The sequence below is a fragment of the Chelonia mydas genome, chromosome 7 (genome assembly GCF_015237465.2).
Source record: "Chelonia mydas isolate rCheMyd1 chromosome 7, rCheMyd1.pri.v2, whole genome shotgun sequence".
Lineage (NCBI taxonomy): Eukaryota > Metazoa > Chordata > Testudines > Cheloniidae > Chelonia > Chelonia mydas.
This window is the reverse complement of record NC_057853.1, coordinates 45,805,786-45,824,562: the sequence shown is the minus strand read 5'-3', so window position 1 is coordinate 45,824,562 and position 18,777 is coordinate 45,805,786. Positions and strand designations below refer to the sequence as shown.

The 18,777-nt window shown below is 53.0% G+C and overlaps 1 protein-coding gene across 4 annotated transcripts in view; it reads right to left on the bottom strand.

Annotated features, from left to right (window-relative positions):
* Nucleotides 1-762: 762 nt before the first annotated feature.
* SEMA3G (semaphorin 3G) overlaps nucleotides 763-18,777 on the bottom strand; it is a 70,984-nt gene continuing 52,969 nt past the window's right edge. For all 4 annotated transcript variants that reach the window (XM_043551679.1, XM_043551678.1, XM_037905070.2 and 1 more), the window contains exons 8-16: nucleotides 14,441-14,555; nucleotides 13,681-13,750; nucleotides 12,330-12,474; nucleotides 11,405-11,636; nucleotides 6,987-7,078; nucleotides 6,266-6,307; nucleotides 4,967-5,192; nucleotides 4,166-4,305; nucleotides 763-2,447 (exon numbers count right to left, since the gene is read on the bottom strand). In XM_043551679.1, coding sequence (XP_043407614.1) covers nucleotides 1,989-2,447; nucleotides 4,166-4,305; nucleotides 4,967-5,192; nucleotides 6,266-6,307; nucleotides 6,987-7,078; nucleotides 11,405-11,636; nucleotides 12,330-12,474; nucleotides 13,681-13,750; nucleotides 14,441-14,555 — 1,521 coding nt within the window. In that variant the 3' untranslated portion in view covers nucleotides 763-1,988. The remainder of the gene's footprint in view (nucleotides 2,448-4,165; nucleotides 4,306-4,966; nucleotides 5,193-6,265; nucleotides 6,308-6,986; nucleotides 7,079-11,404; nucleotides 11,637-12,329; nucleotides 12,475-13,680; nucleotides 13,751-14,440; nucleotides 14,556-18,777) is intronic.

Here is an 18,777-nt window from a genome sequence, read left to right as displayed (position 1 = left end):
CACACAATTCAAGACAGAGTCTCTTCTTTTCTCATACCTATTGTGTCTGGCCTGGCAAAAGGGAGTTCACAGGTGGTGTAAAGCCAGCATAGCCAGTTCTTATGCCACCCCTCCCCAGCGTAGACATGTGGTTGAAATGCTACTGCGCTCTGGCTATTCTTGACTGGCCGACAGTCCCTCTGAAAGGGTTGTCAGAGGGTGTAACTCAGAGCAGCCCCTAGACTGCTCTAACTGGCACCAGGGCCAAGCGGAAAATCAGGTTACTACAACTGGCTGCCTGGTGGTCTCTTGAAGTGGCTAGGTCAGGTTGAGTGGATCCCCAGCTGCAGCAGAGATCTGATCCTATGATTCCCAGCTAGCAAAAGGCAGCCAGCGATCTGTACTAGCCAGATCATTACAATACCTATCAGCCATTACGCTGGCCTTTCTCTTTGAGGCTGTATCTGTGATGGGTTTCAGGTCAAGCAGTCTGATTTGGGAGGAGACTACAGAGAGCTCTAAAGGATTAATCCTGCAGGGGAAGCCCCTAATAAATCAATAAATACATAAGAGGGATCAAATCCTGACACTTTGACTTTTGCTGCCTAGTCACTGGAAATATGCATTGCTCTAGCAGGAGCTGGAAAAACTCCACCAGCTTCAGTTTCACAGCTCGAACTGTGTTTTGGAAGCAAACAATTTCAGGCATTGCTCACCGAGACAACATTCATCACCGCAGCCAACCCCACTCAATGGACACAAAGAGGCAAGTGACTCCCTGTCTGCACTTCCACAGCAATGGGTTGGTTTATTTGTTCAGAAAACTGATGGATTTCACCAGCAGTCAGTGGATAACGGGTCTGCAGAGGGGATCGCCTAGCTCGGGGATCTGCAGGGAGAGACGGAGCCTTTAAGCTCTAGATCACGGCATCAGTGAAGACGCCCTCATTCCTGAATGTGCTGTAGGTGGGTGAATGCTGCAGCATTCCTCGAATGTGTGAACCCTGCCAGGACGCCGAGCGGGCAGGGGAGTCCGCGACCGGGTGAACGTTGCCACGACGCTGGGCGGGCTGGGGAGTCCATGGAGAGGTGAATGTTGCCATGATGCCGAGCGGGCGGGGGAGTCCGCAGCCGGGTGAATGTTGAGGTTCGTTCTGTAACCAAGGGCATTCCTGACAGAGCCTGAGGCCACATGCAAAGTGACTAGCTGGCCCCCTTTCTGACTATGGCCCAGTGCCAGGGTGGGGGGAGACAGCAGGGTTCCTGTGGGAGGCAAATAACGTTCAACTCCACCCTGGTGACAGTTCTGTCCATAACTGGGCGAAGCTCTGATGGGACTCACTCCTCCTCCCCCAACTCCCACAGTGCCATGGGAGATGGCCAGAGGAGGCAGACGGTATCCTACTGAAAACTGGTCATGGCCCCAGCTGCGTGTATAGGAATTGGCCCTTCTCTCATTCTCCGGGGCACTCAACCTGGCTACCCCAGCTGCACACCGAACCCACCGAGCCATCCCAATGCTGTGGATGTGGTGGGCTTTTCCTTCTCTCCCATCCGGGATGCAGCCAGCTCCTGCTTACCAGCCTCTCCATTGGCCCTTCTGCTCTGTATCGCCCCCTCGAACTGGCAGACTCCTACGGAACATCACGTCCTTCCGGGGCTGCGCTGAGGGTCGTGGAGAGCCCCACCGTGATCATTCAATGTACCTGCAGCCTGGCCGGAAACAAGACTTCCCCAACTGGGAGAGATGCTGGGACGGGGTGGGAAACGGAGCTCCCCAAGCCGTCTCCAGTGCTGGAATCAAGAGATGCCCCGTGCCTCCAACGGTGAATGTCTCTAGACTCAGCCATGTGGCGAGACAGCTCCTGGCTTGGCAGGTCCTATTGTTAGGGCAGCCTGGACGCTGTTCTTAGCTGGGTGGATTCTCCCTTTCAGAGAGGGGATTGTTCCAGGGTGGTCCCTCCTCTCTCCCATTTCCCCCCTCATGTTCGCCCCCCTCCCTTTGGTCTCTATGTGGCCACGGCCTGCCTGGGCATCCGGTTCCTCTCGTGCAGCTTGGCCCTCCCTTTCTTGCCGGCGTCCATACCGCTAAGCGCATTTTTGCTCTTGGGGGACTTGGCCTTGCGGCGCTGCCGGTCACCACACCACACGCGCTCACAGTACTCCTCCACCTGGTGCAGATTGGCGTAGCCGATCAGGTGCATGATGTCCTTGAACCAGGCCCTGTGCCCCGGCGGCAGGCGGGGCTCCGGCACCAGGCAGGGTGGGCGAGGGGACTCGTCCTCGTGATCCCGCTGGAAGATGTGCTCCAGCTGCTGGCTCTCGATCACCTCCAGCGTGACCTTGGTGACAGTCTGGGTGAAGCCATGCTCCAGGCTCTTGCAGTAATAGGTGCCGGCGTCCGGGCGGTACAGCCTCCGGAACAGCAGCCCCTGCTCCGTCTTCAGGATCCGCTCGTCCGTCTTCACCTGCAAGCGACCACACGGCAATTAAACGTAGGAACATAGGGACTGCTGGGCTGGCTCCGACCACCGAGCCGCGTAATCCCACATCCCACCTCCCGCCTCGCCGGCTCCAACCGCCGAGCCACGTCATCCCACATCCCACCCCGCTGGCTCCGACCGCCAAGCCACGTCATCCCACCTCTCGCCTCGTTGGCTCCAACCTCCAAGCCACGTCATCCCACCTCTCGCCTCGCCGGCTCCGACGGCCGAGCCCCGTAATCCCACATCCTACCTCCCGCCTTGCCGGCTCCGACCACCGAGCCACGTGATCCCATATCCCATCTCCCGCCAGGCCGGCTCCAACCACAGGTCCCCTGAAGCCTTGCCCCCAGTCAAGGGGAACCTGATGGCTTCTGTGACTTCCAGACGTTCCCCCCAAGCTCGCACTCTAATCAGTCTCCCACCCTCCCCACCTCCATTACAACAGCGCTGGCAGGTTTCCACTGGTTGGCCAGCTGCAGCGGGAGCTGGGGCAGAGTGGGGCTCAGCCCACACACAGCCTCAGTGGAGCACTGGGATCCCGCCTCCATGGTGAGGGTCTCAGGAACGTCCAGGAGGAGGGCTGGGCAGGCGGAGGGAGCAAAGAGGGGGCACATGTGGGAAGCGCTCGGGGATGCCGGTCAGTGGGGAAGCAGTGCGAGAGTCTTGGCTGGCCTGGAGCGAGCCAGACAGGGCTGATCATCAGACAGCAGGGGCCAAACGTGTCAGAGGGGCAGCCCCAGGATGATCTGGCCCTGGGGGGATGTGTGCACCTCCCCACATGGAGCAAGGGATGCCTGAAAAATATCCCTGCCACTGTCACCAGTGGAGGCAATCAGAGCCAGAAAACCCTCCTTGGGGTGGCCTGTGGAGAGAGGTCCCCAGAGAACAGTTGGCTCCCATGGGTGGTGGGTGGACCCCGCCTTCGGGAAGGCTAGCCCTGTGGCCCTGTCCTTTCCACACGAGGCCCTGCCCCCTGCAGCGGGAGCCCTGAGCCCCAACCCCCATCCTGTGGTCGGAGAAGCCCCTGGCCAGCTGGAACCCTGAGGCTCCCCCCGCCCCCTGCTGCCAGAGGAGCCCCAGGCTGGCCCCAGCTGGCTGACCGATGCGAGCCCCGGCCGGAGCAGCCCCAACCCAGCATCCCATGGCAGCCTATTATACCCGCCGCCCATGTTGGCTCCCCAGTGCCAGCTCCATGGGGCTACCCTGCCGAGTGAACCAGCTCTCCTGCATCTCTGCCTGCATCTACTTTCCTTGGGCACAGCTGCTCCTTCTTGCCCCCTGCAATCCACTGCTGACGGGGCCATCTTCTACCTGCTCTCATGGCATCAGGCGAGTCCTGCCCCAGGCCCAGAGCTAATCTAACGTTCACTGAGGAGGCCGCTGCAGGCTGCCTCATCAGACAGCGAGTAGCTGCTCAGCGTGTAGAGAATGGTAGAAACCCACTCAGCCAACGCTCCAGCGCCTCCCAGCCCCGAGCACGGACCGTAAGAGAACGCGGAGGGCAGACGACAGCTGCAGGGGCATTGCGCCCTGGGCAAGGGGCAGCTCATCGACTGGGAGGCCAAGAGGAGGGGTGGGGAGGACTCTGCTTTTGGCAATGGGTAAGGGGCACCACGCTGGGTACATGGGCGGGGTGCTCCGGCACAGGAGGCAGACTGGGGGGGGGGGCGGGGGGGTCATGCGGGGGAAGGACGCCTCACCTCATCCCTTCGCTTGTCATGGGGTCTCCAAAGGAACCACTGCACGGTGGCCTGGGGCGACTTGGGGATGCACTCCAGGAAGGTGCCGTTGTGCTCCGTCCCATACACCACCTTTTCCTCGGCACTGTCGAAATCATCCACTGTTGGAACACAGACGTTTGCTCAGTGCCCCCCATGAAGCGGGCAGCCAGTGCCAGCCGCCACCCCACCACCTGGGGGACAGCCCCGACTCCGCTCAGGTGAGGTCTTCTGGCCTTGGCCCAGAGCATCTGGAAAGTCCCCGATGACCCCGTGCAGTGCGGGCAGGGCATGTTTGTCTGGATTTGCTCTGTGGGGCAGGGGTGGCTTGTCCCCCTGATTGGTGTCTCTGGCCCCCATCACCATGCGGCACGACATCACAGGGACAGCTGGTTAAGAGAATCTTCATTTGTGACCGCAGGGCCCACGCTCAGTGCCTCGGACTGGCATGTGGGTGCAGGATGTCTGAGCTGGGCCCGGGTGCTGCATGAGTGACCTCCCTGCGCAGCACACATGGAAAGCTTGCTGGGGCAAAAACACCTCCTGGAGGAAGGTGCTGTTCAGCTCAGGAGCCCAGCTACATGGGAGGACAGCCCCACTCGGCCCAGGCATTGCCATGACACCAGTGGACCATCCGTGTGGGCAGGAGAGTCCTGGATGCCTAGCCACCGGCTGGCCCCTCTAGGCCTATTTGCACCCAGCCACCGGGCTGCTGAGTGGGAAGCTGGCCCCTCTCAGTCACGCGTGGGCTGGAACACGAGTGGAGCACGTGGGCCGCCTTACCAGTCAGGTTCTGATCCAGGCACTGGTGCACGGGGTTCCCGGTCCGGATGTCCTGGCGGCGGAACCGGCGCTTGCTCGGCGCTTGGTACCTGGCGCAGGAGAGGCCGTCCCAGGCGCAGTAGGGGTCCCGGGCCAGGCAGCACTCGGCACAGGCTGTGCCGTAGGTCTCGCACTGGTGCAGCTTCACCTGGGCCACCCCCACCCGGGAGCCCACGTAGAGCATTTGCTGTGGGAGTAAATGGGAACAGGCTGGTAACCAGTAAGGGGGCTCCACCTAGAGCCCAGATCTCCAGGATGATCCCAGGGCAAACAGGGGCTGGGCAGAGCAGTGGGGTTGGGGCACTCTCCCCTCCCCAGCAGGAGCAGGGTTCAAAGCCTGCTTGGGGCCATATAAGCCTAGTCTCTGAGACTGGGTACCCACATCACACCCGCCGTGCGGGTTGGCACCGTTCTGCTGTTTTGGCTTCAGCACTGGATCAGAAATGTTTGTTATTACAAAGACTGAGGTGCCACGGGAAAGCGAGGCCTAGACTAGCCTAGTGCTGCAAGGGCATTGGCAGAGCTGCGTGGGGAGCCCGAGGCTGGAAGCTGTAGAGGTGTAGAGGTGTAGGAGGGAGGTGCATTGGTGTAGCTTTGGGATGGGGGCCCAGGACTGGAGCAGCAGGGGGGGCAGGGCAGGACGGAAGTGTATCAACAGGGCTGCGTATGGAGGCTAGTAACCAGCCAGGCAGATCCATCAAAGAACACATGGATGGAAGGATGATGCTCCCTGCTCATCAACTCCAGAGTTCGTGTCCAGGTAGAAATAAACACTCCTGAAAGAGAGGAATTTCCACTGGGTGGGCAAAGAGGATGGGACTAGGAGGGAAGTGGCAAGAGGGGCAACCAAAAGTTTAGGATGAATATCAGGAGAGTTTCCATTAAGCTGGGGAATGGTCTTCCAAGGCATCTGGAGGAAGCCCCATTGTGTGATTGCCTGGAGACATCCTGCACTGGCTGCTGCGATAGACAGGATAGCTTAACACCATGCTCCTCACACTGTGGTCCCCAGAGCTGTTGCTGCCACAGCCATGAAGCATCTGCCAATCGTCATGCACTGATGCTTCCTGCTTGGTCTAGTCCAAGCCGGATGTGGTTATGGTTTCCTGAAGTTTATGCGGGCACACACACACCCCCTCATCTGACCCCAGCATCTCTCCGCTCTCTGCACAACCCCTTTGTGTCCATCTATGTCGAGCACACCTGCTAACCAGGCTGGGTTCTGCCCGACATTTGTCCCACCGAGAAGCCACTACTCACTCGTTTGACAGAGATTTCCATCTCGGTAATGGGCATGGGAGCCTGGGGGAGGAAGAGACAGCCCTCAGCTAGGACACGGCACAGGAATGACTTGCCCCCGTCTCCAAAAACTTCACATTCGGTCTGTGGCATCTTCAGCCTTATAGGTTTATTCAGCTCCCTGCCCACCCCCCACCACCCCATCATCATGTATAGCATTTATTGCTTCCCGAGGGCTAACACATCTTCACTAACACAAGCAAGAACTAAAGCTTCCCAGAAGAATGGAGCCAGCCCCTTCCCCCAGCAGCCCACCCAGATCAGACCGGATTCTCCTCTCACTTTCACCACTAGCCCAGCACTGAGTTGGCTGAATCCTTTATCTATGCCAGCATGAGAGGAGATCCCAACCCATGGCATGCACTGGAGACGGTCACACACACAGCTCACATGCACACACACTTCCCCAAACGGAAGGCAATATGCCACACACTGCACATACAACAGTCGCACACACAGGCTTACTCATGCACCAGGTGCCACGTATGAAACGGTCACACCCACGTGTCAGCACAGGTGGTAACGTAGTTTACATGGATTGTACATGCATACTATGTGCATGTCACTGATTGCACAGACACACTCCTATATGTGCCAGACTCAGACACGCGCAAACATGCAAAGATGCCTGCATACACACACACACCACTATCATTCACACACATGCGGCCATTTATCGCACCTTAAAAACCTGCAGCTCCTCCAGAATGACTTCTTCGGCTGTGGCCAAGTTTCCTTTCTGAAGGGCTATGACCTTCAGTACTGAGCCGGCATCTGGATGGGAATAGAGCAAGAGCATTGACAAAAAAGACCTTCACCTTGGCATCCCAGCCATCGCTGGGGGGGGGGGGGGGCAGATGGAGACAATTCCTGCTGTGACATGCCTGTTTTTTGCACAACCTGCATACAAGGCTAAGCTCTTCACCATCAGTTTGCATCCAGGGCCAAGAACCAGAGAACTGTCCTGCACCATGAATGTCAGGGCCTGGACTCATCAGGAGGCGATCACTGGTTTTCCCTGGTAGGATGTTGGAAGGGATCCCTCCCAGCCAGCTGGACAATGACTCTCACAAACAATCATATCAGGCACTGCTACAGCCCCTTTCTCCTACAAATCTCAAAGAGCTTTGCAGATGTGGTGAGCTGGGGAAACTGAGGAACAGGGAGGCCAAGCGACTCCCCAGCAGGCAAGAGGCAGAGCCAAGAATAGAATCCAGCTCCCAATCTCTTTCTGTAAACGCTAGACCATGCTGCGCTCATTCCTAGCAGTACAACTGTGTGATTCAACGGGCTGCATCTTCAGGGGCTGCTCCTAGAAGCACGGAGGGTCAGCTGGGCTATCCACAATGGCTGCTATCTTGCCACGCAGAAATATTATTAACAACAAATTGGGTTTGGCTCCAAAATTTGCCTGATAACAGAGATAATTTCCACCCAGCATGAGTGGCGCTCCGAACACAGCAAGTGCCCATCACAGCAGGTCCTGGCTCCAGCATACAGTGCTCCACGCTGCAGCTGGTAGAGAGAGCCAGTGGCTGTTCCATTTCTCAGGGCCGGCTGTGAAAAGCGTGGGAGAGATCGGTATCATTTGTATGACTAGCATGAAGACCTGTTTATTTCTCATGGAGGGAGCATCAACAAGCAGTCGCTCACGTGTCCCAGGAAAAGAGCACAATGCATTCAGCTAGCCAGCTGAGACTTACAAGACAATGATGGGGGTGTTCTCTTTGATGGCCCCCTTGCCCCGGTGAGCTCACAGGATGAGTGTGACAAGGGGACGGGGCCCCGTGAGGGGAGACAGAGAACAAAGGAGTGTTGTGACTATTGGGCCTACAAAATGTGCCCCTACTGTAAACTCAACCACAAAACGTGAGTGAAAGTTCAGAAGTGATCACCACCTATCATTTTTGCCTACTTGGAAATTAACCCTGAAAATTAGGCTGTTTTCAATAAATGAATATTATAACAAGTGCTAGCCAACCAGACACAGAAGTTGGATTAGTGCAAACAAAAAGGACTTGCTGATATGATTCAAGGACTGTTGAACTCATGCTTAGTAAAACAGAAGATGTGCAGCAAGAAGTTAATGGACCAAAACTGGTGTGACAGACCTTAGGCCTAATTAGTGGACAAAATAACAAGGGGGGGATGTACTAAGTCTCCCATTTTTGTCCTTTTTGGGTTTCTTCAGGAGTGACTTTGATAAAAACATTTTCAGTTCTCTTCTCCTCCCCTTCCCACCTTGCATCCCAGCCAGTGATTTCCCTACATGCCCCCTGAATTTCCCTACCCCCCCCCCGAGTTTTGTGAACTAGTTACATGCAGTATTGCCAATTTAGTGACTGTTTGGAAATTTGAATTGAAATTGAAACATTAATACACACTTTAAAAGCATATACAGTGTATGATAAAATATGTGTATCTGAAAAAGTATAATAGATTTGAAAAGTATGAACATAGACTAGCTTCCTTATACAGCTGTTTTTTATGCCAATGTTAGTGCATTCATTTCGGTGATGTTGGCCAACCTAATAATTTCAAATGATGATTTGTAAGCAAAATCTAAATGAGCTCTCCCTGGCAGCTAGTGATGAGCTGGGGGCTGGGGAGAAAGTCTTCAGGACCAGGTTGTATTTACATTCACACCTAATCTACCTAGGTATCCAGCAAACAGAGCTGTGTTGCGCAAGTGATTTTGGCTGGGGTTGGGTTACAAATCACTTGAATGCGGGCCGGGGGGGGGGGGGGGGGGGGGGCTCAACCCAATCTTTGTGCTTTGCTTCCTGGGATGAAAGAAGTAGGAATTCATCTCTTGCTACTCCCAGTCACGACAGCTACAGCTAAGCGTTCTTTTTCTTCACTGAATAGAATTTTGTGTTCTGAAAGAAGTCACCTTCTGCCTGATCATGTGAATGAACTAATGAGCATATCAAGTGAAGGAATGGAAGTACCAGACACACAAGAAGCCACCAAAGATGAACGCATTGCATTCAAGAAATTCATTAACAGAGTTGTGCAAAATTATAACAAGAAACCAAGAAGGATGTAGCCAACTTTAATTTGTGTGATGATTTTAAAACATGAGTTAAATCTAATAAAATGGTCACGAAACATTTTTCAGTTTTTACTATGGTTCCATACAGCTCACCTTCACCCACACAGTCTCACCCCTCATCAGCCCTGACACCCCCCTGTAAATTCGAACACCCCCACTAATTTCAATTCCTGGGGAAACCATTGACCAGCTCGCCTCATCTCATCTTCTTCCCTCAGCTCATCCCCAAACCTTCCAGCACTGCAACTTCCTGGATGGAAGGCTGGCTGGCCTTGCTCTTGTTTAAGGAACTTTGTTTTCACCGGTGAGTGCTGAAAGTCATCACATTCTCATGACATCCAGTCCTCAGCCTGTCAGTGTGGCTATCTAACTGCCAGCATCCCAGAGACATGTAAGATCCTGTTTTGCCTCCCTGCCTTGTTGTGTTACATCATGCCTAACTATATCTTTCCTCCTCTCTTGGCTTTTCATTGAATCCTGAAACCAACTAAACAGCATCCACCCAAGCTGCCCTGTCTAAGGAAAAAGGATCCAACCAGATGATGGCCCTGAACCAGATCATAACTAACGAGGATCCAAGCAGCAGGTGTCACAATCAACTTGCCAGCCAAACAACCCACTCATAACTAACCAGTGGTCCAGTGTTCTGAAATCTTCAACCAAAGCCATACTTCACCCATATTTTCTATCCTGTCTTTCCTCTACCTTGTGCCTGTCTGTCTGTGAAGAATAGAATAAGGGAATGGCCACATCAGGATTCAGAGTAAAATGAACCTTTTCCTTTTCATCAGAGAAAGGTTGTTCTGAAAATCAGAGTCTGATATTTTGACTTCAGAAGGAGAGCTACTTTGAGACGGTCTGATTAAGTTTGTTTTGCATAATCACTCAGCCGTAGTTTCAAGATCAGGGCTTGTTTTAATTTTGTGCTCTTTCTTGTGTTTAATCAATAAACTTTCCATTTGAATAAATGGTTTTGGGTGTTTGCCTAGTAACCAAGTAAAACCAAGGGCTCTGTTTAAAAACAATCCCGAACCCGCCTATGACCGCTTTAATGTTGGACAGTGACAGAGTTTATAAACACTTTTAATTAATTCTTTAGGCCTTTCAGATCAATATCAATACAACAGGGGCCTGCCCAGTTTTAAAAAGACACCCTCCCTGAAGCTCAGGGGAGGCAGGGAACACAGAGGCAGCATTTACAGGGAAGCAGACTGAAAACCAGCCCCCCAGAGGCAGTGAGTGCCTGGAAGCAGCTGGGTCTGGGTCCAGGGTTGCCAACCCTCCAGGATAGTCCTGGAGTCTCCAGGAATTAAAAGATTGATCTTTAATTAAAGATTACGTCATGTGATGAAACCTTCAGGAATCCATGCAACCAAAATTGGCAACGCTAGCCTGGCCAAGCATTGAGAGAAATGCTAAGGTTAAGTCAGACATATGCATGTAAGCCTTTTGTTGTTGTAACCCTTTTCTTTGGGAATGCTATGTTCCTATGGATCAATAAATAAACATTTGGAAGAAGGTGCTTAGAGTCACTGCATCCACGGATTGGTGAGAGTTCCCTTAGGGAAGGCTCTTACGAGTGTCAAAGACAGCTGGACCTGCAGAGACACCAAGGTTGGTCAGCAAGGGTGCTGCTGTTGGGGGCCACAGTCTGAGGGGGGGGGAGATCATGGGATTCCAGCCTGAGAGAAGTGGAGACATAGGGCTTGTCACTGGAAAGGGAGCACTTGGGAGAGACTGAGGAGGGGTTAAAGATGCAGCTAACCCTGTAACTGGGACAGCTGGTCTATTCTACTCAGATACCTAACAGCTAGGGCATGTTCAGCTCCACTGCGGTTAGCAATGTTGGCAGGCCTGGTGTAGACAGACTGACGGCACCGTAATCAACATGGTATTTTGAAAGATCCTGCTGTGAGCTGCAGCTGAACTGACCAGGGAGGACAGCCCAGAAGTGGAGAGCCAGGGGAGGGAGCAAAGGGAGATCTAGCAGGAAACGGCTGGCCTTGCTGAGACCGTGGGGGGTTCTCCTGTTGGCGCCAGCTCACCTGTACCGAGAAACATGACATCATACTGCCCGTCCTCAGCGTCCACCCGGTCCACCACGATCTGCCGCAGCCGGTGCTGCAGGTTGGTCTTCACCAGCACAGGACGACGGTGCAGCGGGTACACGGGCCTATACATAAGTGGGTGAGCACGGGCGAAGTGCAGGACCTCGTCGGGGTAGTCCTTGGTGGAGCTGTACTGCCGGCTGGGCTGGTTGGTAGTTTTGCTGGGACACTGGCAAGAGGCAGAAGAGACAGCATTTCTGCCTGGCATTCCTGCTCTGCTCCCCTGTGCCATGACACTAGGAGATCCCACCTACAGCCTCTCCATCGCAGTGGTTGTGAGCCACCTGCTCGGCCTTAACAAGGTGCCTTGGGAATCTCTACTCCCTGATGCAGTCTGGGTTTCTATGTCCTTCTCAAGCTCAGATCTGTCTTGTTGACAGCCAAGGTGGAAGGCTCATTCCCATTAGCTCCCCTGTGTTATCTCCTCCTCCCCTGTCCAACCTCAGACACAGGCCTGCTCGGTGTGGGGGGCGAGACCCCAGGAAGAGTTGTTATACTGAATGGGAAAACATGCCATAGACACTGATCTGCCTGGGTATAGTTCATTTGCCTCAATTAAATCCCAAAGTGGGTCCCACCTCCCGAAACGGACTCTAACGATGGTCCCTGAAAGACCCAGGAGAAATAACTGCTGGCAAGTTCGTGCCAAGGCACAGCCACCACCCCTTCCTGATGCCAAATGGCAGCCCACCACCACCAGATGGGGAAACTAACCAGCCTTGGCCCAGAGGGTGAAGCGAGATGGGATTAATAATGGAAATACCGGGCCTTGGAGTGACCATGTGTATCATTAGCCCTCTGAAAAGATCATTTTATGAGTCTTCTCCAGACACCTTCAAAAACAAGGGTGTGAACCACTTACAACTCCTGGCCTGGGGTAGGGCACCTTGCCCTCATATGCTGCCCACTGGTGATCCGGGCCATCCTTATGGGCAAAGGGCCCATTGAAAACTTCCCAGATGTCTGCCATGCGGTACACACAGATGGCAAAGCCTTGGAAGACGTTGCTGAAATGAGAGGAATTGGTCCAGGGTGAGGATCCATTGTTAGCTACACACACACACAGGGCTAGCAAACCCTTCCTATTAACAGTGCTGGGGACCCGTGTAAGAGATGGTGTATTGAGGAGGGATAAAATTACCAAACCAGACGCCAAATCCAAAAGCTAACTGCAAATCCACGGGCAACAACCTGCCCAACGAGATGGGACTCGGCCTTCCACTCCTGATCAGCTCGGAATTTGTATCTGACTGCTCAGAGAGTCAGAATGATCAGATCACAGTACAAATCCCCAGAAGACAATGTGCTGAATTCAAACTAAGGCAGCCACCGTAAAAAAGTATAAACATTCAAAACAATAAATATCATGAAAGTTACAGGTTAAAATAAGTGAATCCTAGCTATTAAAAAGACTGAAAAAGGTCAATTAAAGTAACGAGCTAAAGAAATCAAGTGCCTTTACACAAACCCAAATCTAGGAATGGGAATGTTCACATTAGACAGCCCAATAACAACCTTATCTCTGACCCCAAGGCCTAGCAACCAAGAAACATAGTATTGCCATTTTCAGATTACACAAAGACTGCTTTAAAAGACTGAAAGATTTGCTTTGAGACATCAGGTATTAATATTTTAACTGTATCTGTCTTGCTCCGAATTATATAAATCACCACCTTGAAGGTCTGTTGTACGTGGATCGGCCCAGCACTGTTCATTTTGAGTCTCAGATTATGCAGACATTGCACAAAGGACACTATTTGGTATCTAATATTGATCCATAACTACAACATATCTATCTGTAGGACCTCCAGGAGCTACGGCTATTTATACCAGCTACAGCTATGTATACGGCTATTTATACATATTTACACCAAAACCAACCCAGTGCATTTGCATTATTCATCATCCTTATGCAGCTGACCTCTTCTACCATTATATAGTTACTAGACAAACTCTCTCTTCTCACTTAGATTATATGCATTTTGGAGCAGGGACTTTCTTTTGCCACTCTGTTCAGCGCCTAGCCCACTGGGCTGGGATCCTCTTGGCCCTACCACAATGTAAATAATAAACAATAATAATACTGAGCAGCATGGGGAAAAGGGGTGGGGTCAAAGTTAAGGATGGTGTTGGAATGGCTGATGTTAATTTTCGAGTGACGGGAGAAGGCCTTTTGTTCATTATAGAAAGTGAGAGGAGCTGTGAGTTGTTACCTGATGGTACTGAAGAGGGCATAGATCTCAGGGCTCTTCCCATCTTTGGTCCTCAGTAAGAAGATGTCCTCTATGGAAGAGAAGGCTGGTCACCCTGTATATCAAACTAACCCCTTCCACAGCACCCCACCTCACATTCATCTACTCCTTGATGCTCTCAGCATTTTGCTGGCTTGTCAAGAGTCGCATCCCAAGGGATACAACTATCCCTCAGGCAGTTCCAATCAATAATTTCCCCCCCGCTCCATCTCCACCTGCTGGGGGTTGGATAGAGTGAGGCAAGCCCCCCACCAAGATTCTCCCAAAGAGACGAAGCCCAAGCTGGAGAGCATCTCTGGACTCCACGGCATCCCAGAGGCAAACATCTGGATCTTGTTCTTGTCCCCAGAGGCCCCAGGTCAGCAGCCCATCCTGATTCAGCAGAGCACTTAAGCCCAACTTCTAGCACAGACTGAACATTCAAGGCTTTCTCCTTCCACGCACCCCTGCCAAGTGGCCAGTCCCCTAGCCACACACGTATCATAGAATATCAGGGTTGGAAGGGTCCTCAGGAGGTCATCTAGTCGAACCCCCTGCTCCAAAGCAGGACCAATCCCCAATATTTGCCCCAGATCCCTAAATGGCCCCCTCAAGGATTGAACTAACAACCCTGGGTTTAGTAGGCCAATGCTCAAACCACTGAGCTATCCCTCCCCCAGACAGAGAGCCCCGATCCCAGAGCCTCACAGCCAGAGAGCGTATGGGCAGTTGCTCCTCTTACCCAGTTCATCGAAGTAGGTGTCTATCCCATCAGGCCCTGGGACAGAGCACACCAGCCGGGCTTTGTTGAAGGTGCTCCATTTGTTGACCAGCACCCGCTGGCCCCCTGCATCATTCTGGAAGGAGAAGGGACATCACTGCACACACTTGGAAGCAGCCTGATAAAAGGTTAGCTTAGAGACCATGAGCTTAGGAGGTTTGAGCCACATGAGCAGCCACAGAGCTAGTTTCTCCAGAGGGGACAAGATCATGGTACCTTGACAGGAGACAGTGGCAGATGGAGCATACTGCTTGACCTTCAGCTCAGATGGGATTATTGCACGTCAGGCCAGGGAAACACTGCTCCACCCCCAGCTATGATCCCTCCCCAGATCAGTCAAGTGACTATAATCAGGGCTCAAGGAGACCACTATTGCCTGGGGGAAAGGAGGACCAAGCTGAGATCCATGGAGCACTCAAAATCAGTGACCACTTTGGCTGCATATTTCTAAAGTCAGGGCCCCAGAAATGAAGCCTCAGATAGTTTGAGGCAAAAATGTGATCCTAAGTGACTTGCCCAAGATCACACAATGGGTCAGTGGCAGAGCTAGGAACTGATTCCATACAGGCCAATTCCCAGTCTGGCGTTTTAACCCCCACACCATCCTTTCTCCTTTTCCAGGCCAAAGCCTTCCATAACCCCTTGCCTTGGCAGAGACACACAGGGAATACAGCACCAATGGAAGAAGCTTCCTATTCCTTGGAAAGGAACAGAAGCAGTTATTGGTAACAGCTGTAAAACCAGAGTCACTTAATGGAGCAGCTCTGGATTGACACAAGTAGAGCTGAGATCAGAATCTGGCCCTCCCTGGAGTCTTTCCAGTAATGGTTATAAACATACCCAATGCAAAGAGAAATGAACATGAATGGGGCAATGCGCAGACCTTGCATTCAGCCGGAGTTCTGATCTTTCCCTGTTAGGGAACTAGGCATTCCTTAAACCACCTCTGCCCAGCCTGCTTGGCCGAGTTAGAAGGGAAGTGCCTGTTGCCTAAGGAAAGGGCTGATGTGTGGAAGCAGAAGATACAGGTTCTAGGCCCTGCTCCGACTTCTTGCCCTTCACGAATCCCAGCCTGGCCCGAGTTTATCCGTTGGCCTGTGCCCAATGGACATGCCCCTCACCAAGCGCAGCATGCGGCCCCTGATGCAGCACCCTGAGATTGTTGCTGGGATCCCCTGTCAGGCCATCTCTCGGGCCGGCTCCCTGTCCAACACAGCGTGTTGCCACTGGGCACATGCAGAGGTGTGAGCTTTGTACCTCTGGGGCGTGTGGGGTTTATGTAAATGCAGGGCTAGTAATCCTGACTCTGGGTGATGCACACAGCACTGGGCAAACTGAACCCATACCCCTATCCTTACATGCAGGTCCTGCCTATTCTGACCTAAGACCCTATACCATTCTGCCAGTGCACTTCAAACCTGCCCTGCAGCCCCCCTGCTATTCCAGCCCTGGCTCCCCCACACAGCTCTGCCAGTGCCTCTCCAGCCTGACCTGCAGCCCCCTGCTATTCCCGCGCTGGACTCTCATGCCGCTCTGCTGATGCCCCTCCAGCCTGACCTGCAGCCCCCTGCTATTCCAGCCCTGGCTCCCCCACACAGCTCTGCCAGTGCCTCTCCAGCCTGACCTGCAGCCCCCTGCTATTCCCGCGCTGGACTCTCATGCTGCTCTGCTGATGCCCCTCCAGCCTGACCTGCAGCCCCCTGCTATTCCAGCCCTGGCTCCCCCACACAGCTCTGCTGATGCCTCTCCAGCCCGACCTGCAGCCCCCCTGCTATTCCAGCCCTGGCTCCCCCCCACAGCTCTGCCAAAGCCTCTCCAGCCTGACCTGCAAACCTCACCTCCTGGAAATCTGACCCCAGGCCTGTCCTGTGCACAGCCAATCTAATGACCAGACAAACTGAGAATTGGCCAACCAAGTAATTTCACCAGTGACCTCAATTGGGTTTACATAGAAAGGTCAAATCCTCGGCCCAGGCTAAATCCTCTTTGTGACGCTCCAGCTATGCAAAGGGGACTCGAAGCTGCACTCAGAGGGTAGCTGGGGATTCCCCTGTATAGGAATCCCTCATGGCCCAAGATGGGGTAGCCAGTTGTAGATATTGTGGTAATAGGAGTTCTGTAAGGACCTAAAATAGGAACAATCCATCATCTGGCTAGCGACATAAGTTAGAGCAGCTGTGGGGCACCTCTAACTTGTGCCAGGAGCCAGTTCTGCCCTAGCATTGGAGGAGGCTGAGACGTAGCTCAGAGACACATTTACTTCACCCCACACTCAGCTGCATTGAATGTTAGCCCAGCACTGAGCCCAAGGTCTGCAGGGCAAGGTCAGTGCACTAACCCACTAGGCCAATTTGTTAGCCAGTGTGGATGACCTTTGGCACACGTGCATGCGTATTTTCCGTGTGTCTGAGGCATCGTAGGAAATACATGGTCAATCAGTTCTTGTCCCCACTCCAGCCTCTTGCCCAAACAAAGAATCCCACTCCAAGCAGGGATTGATCAGTCCAATAAATAACCTCTTTGTTCCCGTGTCTCAGTGTTTATTTCTGGGGTTAGAGCAGGAGCAGAGAATTTGAAGCCAACAGCGTTGCTCTGTTTGGATGGAGAGCTGCCATCCTCTCCTCCGGTTCATGCTGCCCACAGCCTGTTCCAAAGCAGCTGCTTCCACACTGAGCGACCGCTGATGCTGCTGGCCGACAGATGTTTCTCTTCGCCTCCCCAGGATCTCTGGGGCCTGCTAACTTGTGCTTGTGAATGACAGGGCCGGGAATTGAGCCACCGCCTTCCAGGTGCTGTAGCAATTCCATCACGATGCCTTCCTCAGAGCCCACACTCTGCTCCAGCCCCTGATTACTAACAGGTTTCAGAGTAGCAGCCATGTTAGTCTGTACTTGCAAAAAGAAAAGGACTACTTGTGGCACCTTAGAGACTAACAAATTTATTTGAGCATAAGCTTTCATGAGCTACAGCTCACTTCATCGGATGCGTTCAGTGAAAGCTTATGCTCAGATAAATTTGTTAGTCTCTAAGGTGCCACAAGTACTCCTTTTCCGATTACTAACAGACTTCCAAAGGTTGGAAAGGAAGGGCAGGGCAGATTTCATCCCTCCGGGGCCGGTGAGCGCAGAGAGCTCAGAAATTCCAGCTCCTCTTCAACAAGGTGCTTCCGACACTGATCACGGCAGGATACAAGACTAATCACAGCCCACAGAGCTGACCCCAAAGCAAGTATGTGGATAGCACAGGGGGATGACAGCTCAGCTAAGGGCCCCTGGGACTGAGAATCACTTACCAGCAGGGACTGGCAAAGCCAAGGATGGGTTTAGTATTGTGAAACTCCGTTGGTCAAGTCTTGGTGGCTTGGATCCATGGGAGTGTGGATAAGTGGTTCCAGGTTTGGCCCGTCTTCATCCCAGATGTTGCATGGAGGCTAGTGGCCAGGAGGCCTGGTGACATGCAGCAGTGAAATGCATCCATCTATATGTTAATTTTGCTATGTCACCGCAGCTGTGAATGCAACAGGTGGGCAGCCCCATGGGGTAGAGAGATGTATGGCTTGACATCTTCCTTACCCTGAACCACTCGAGCAAGCCTATCCAAACAGCACGCTGGGATTCCAGAGGTGGGGGGCGAGGGAAGGGAGAGGGACAGTTGAACTTCAATGTTCCATGTGGAGGGCAGGGAGGGAGACCGCGGTCACGCTCCGTGTGTGTTACAGCTCAGCGGATCACGCAGCTAATATGCATTCAGGGACGGGGCCTCCACTGAGATGGAACGTGCATTCATCTCTGCATATGCAAGTAGGAAGCCCCTGGCTGGAAGTGCCTGATCTTCTAGCTTTTATTTCCTTCTGCCACATCCAGAGCAGGACTGTCCACAATTCTCTCCACCAGCAATGGAAGAAGGAAACCATAATGTCCACCTGGAAGTTTTCATACAGTTCCCAAAATATCTTAATCCCCCATCAAGGAAGAAATCTGTCCCTTCCGCCCCACACCAAAAAGTGCTGGGAAAAGTGTTACCATGAAAATAGAAGATTTTCACCAGGGTTAAATTTGTGAACAGTCACAATATCTGGAGGGCAGATAGAGGTCACGAGCTGAAATGTTGCCACTTTCAGAACACAAGCTGCATTCCCTAGGGACTAAGCAAACTGTGACCCAGGATGGAATCTGCAAATCCTCACATGGAAGTGGCCCACAGCTCTGACACGCAGGCTACCTGAGACGGAGTGGGACTCAGAACCAGCACAGCTGAGCCACTGGGCAAAAACAAGAGAAGAGTATAAAGAAGAGACT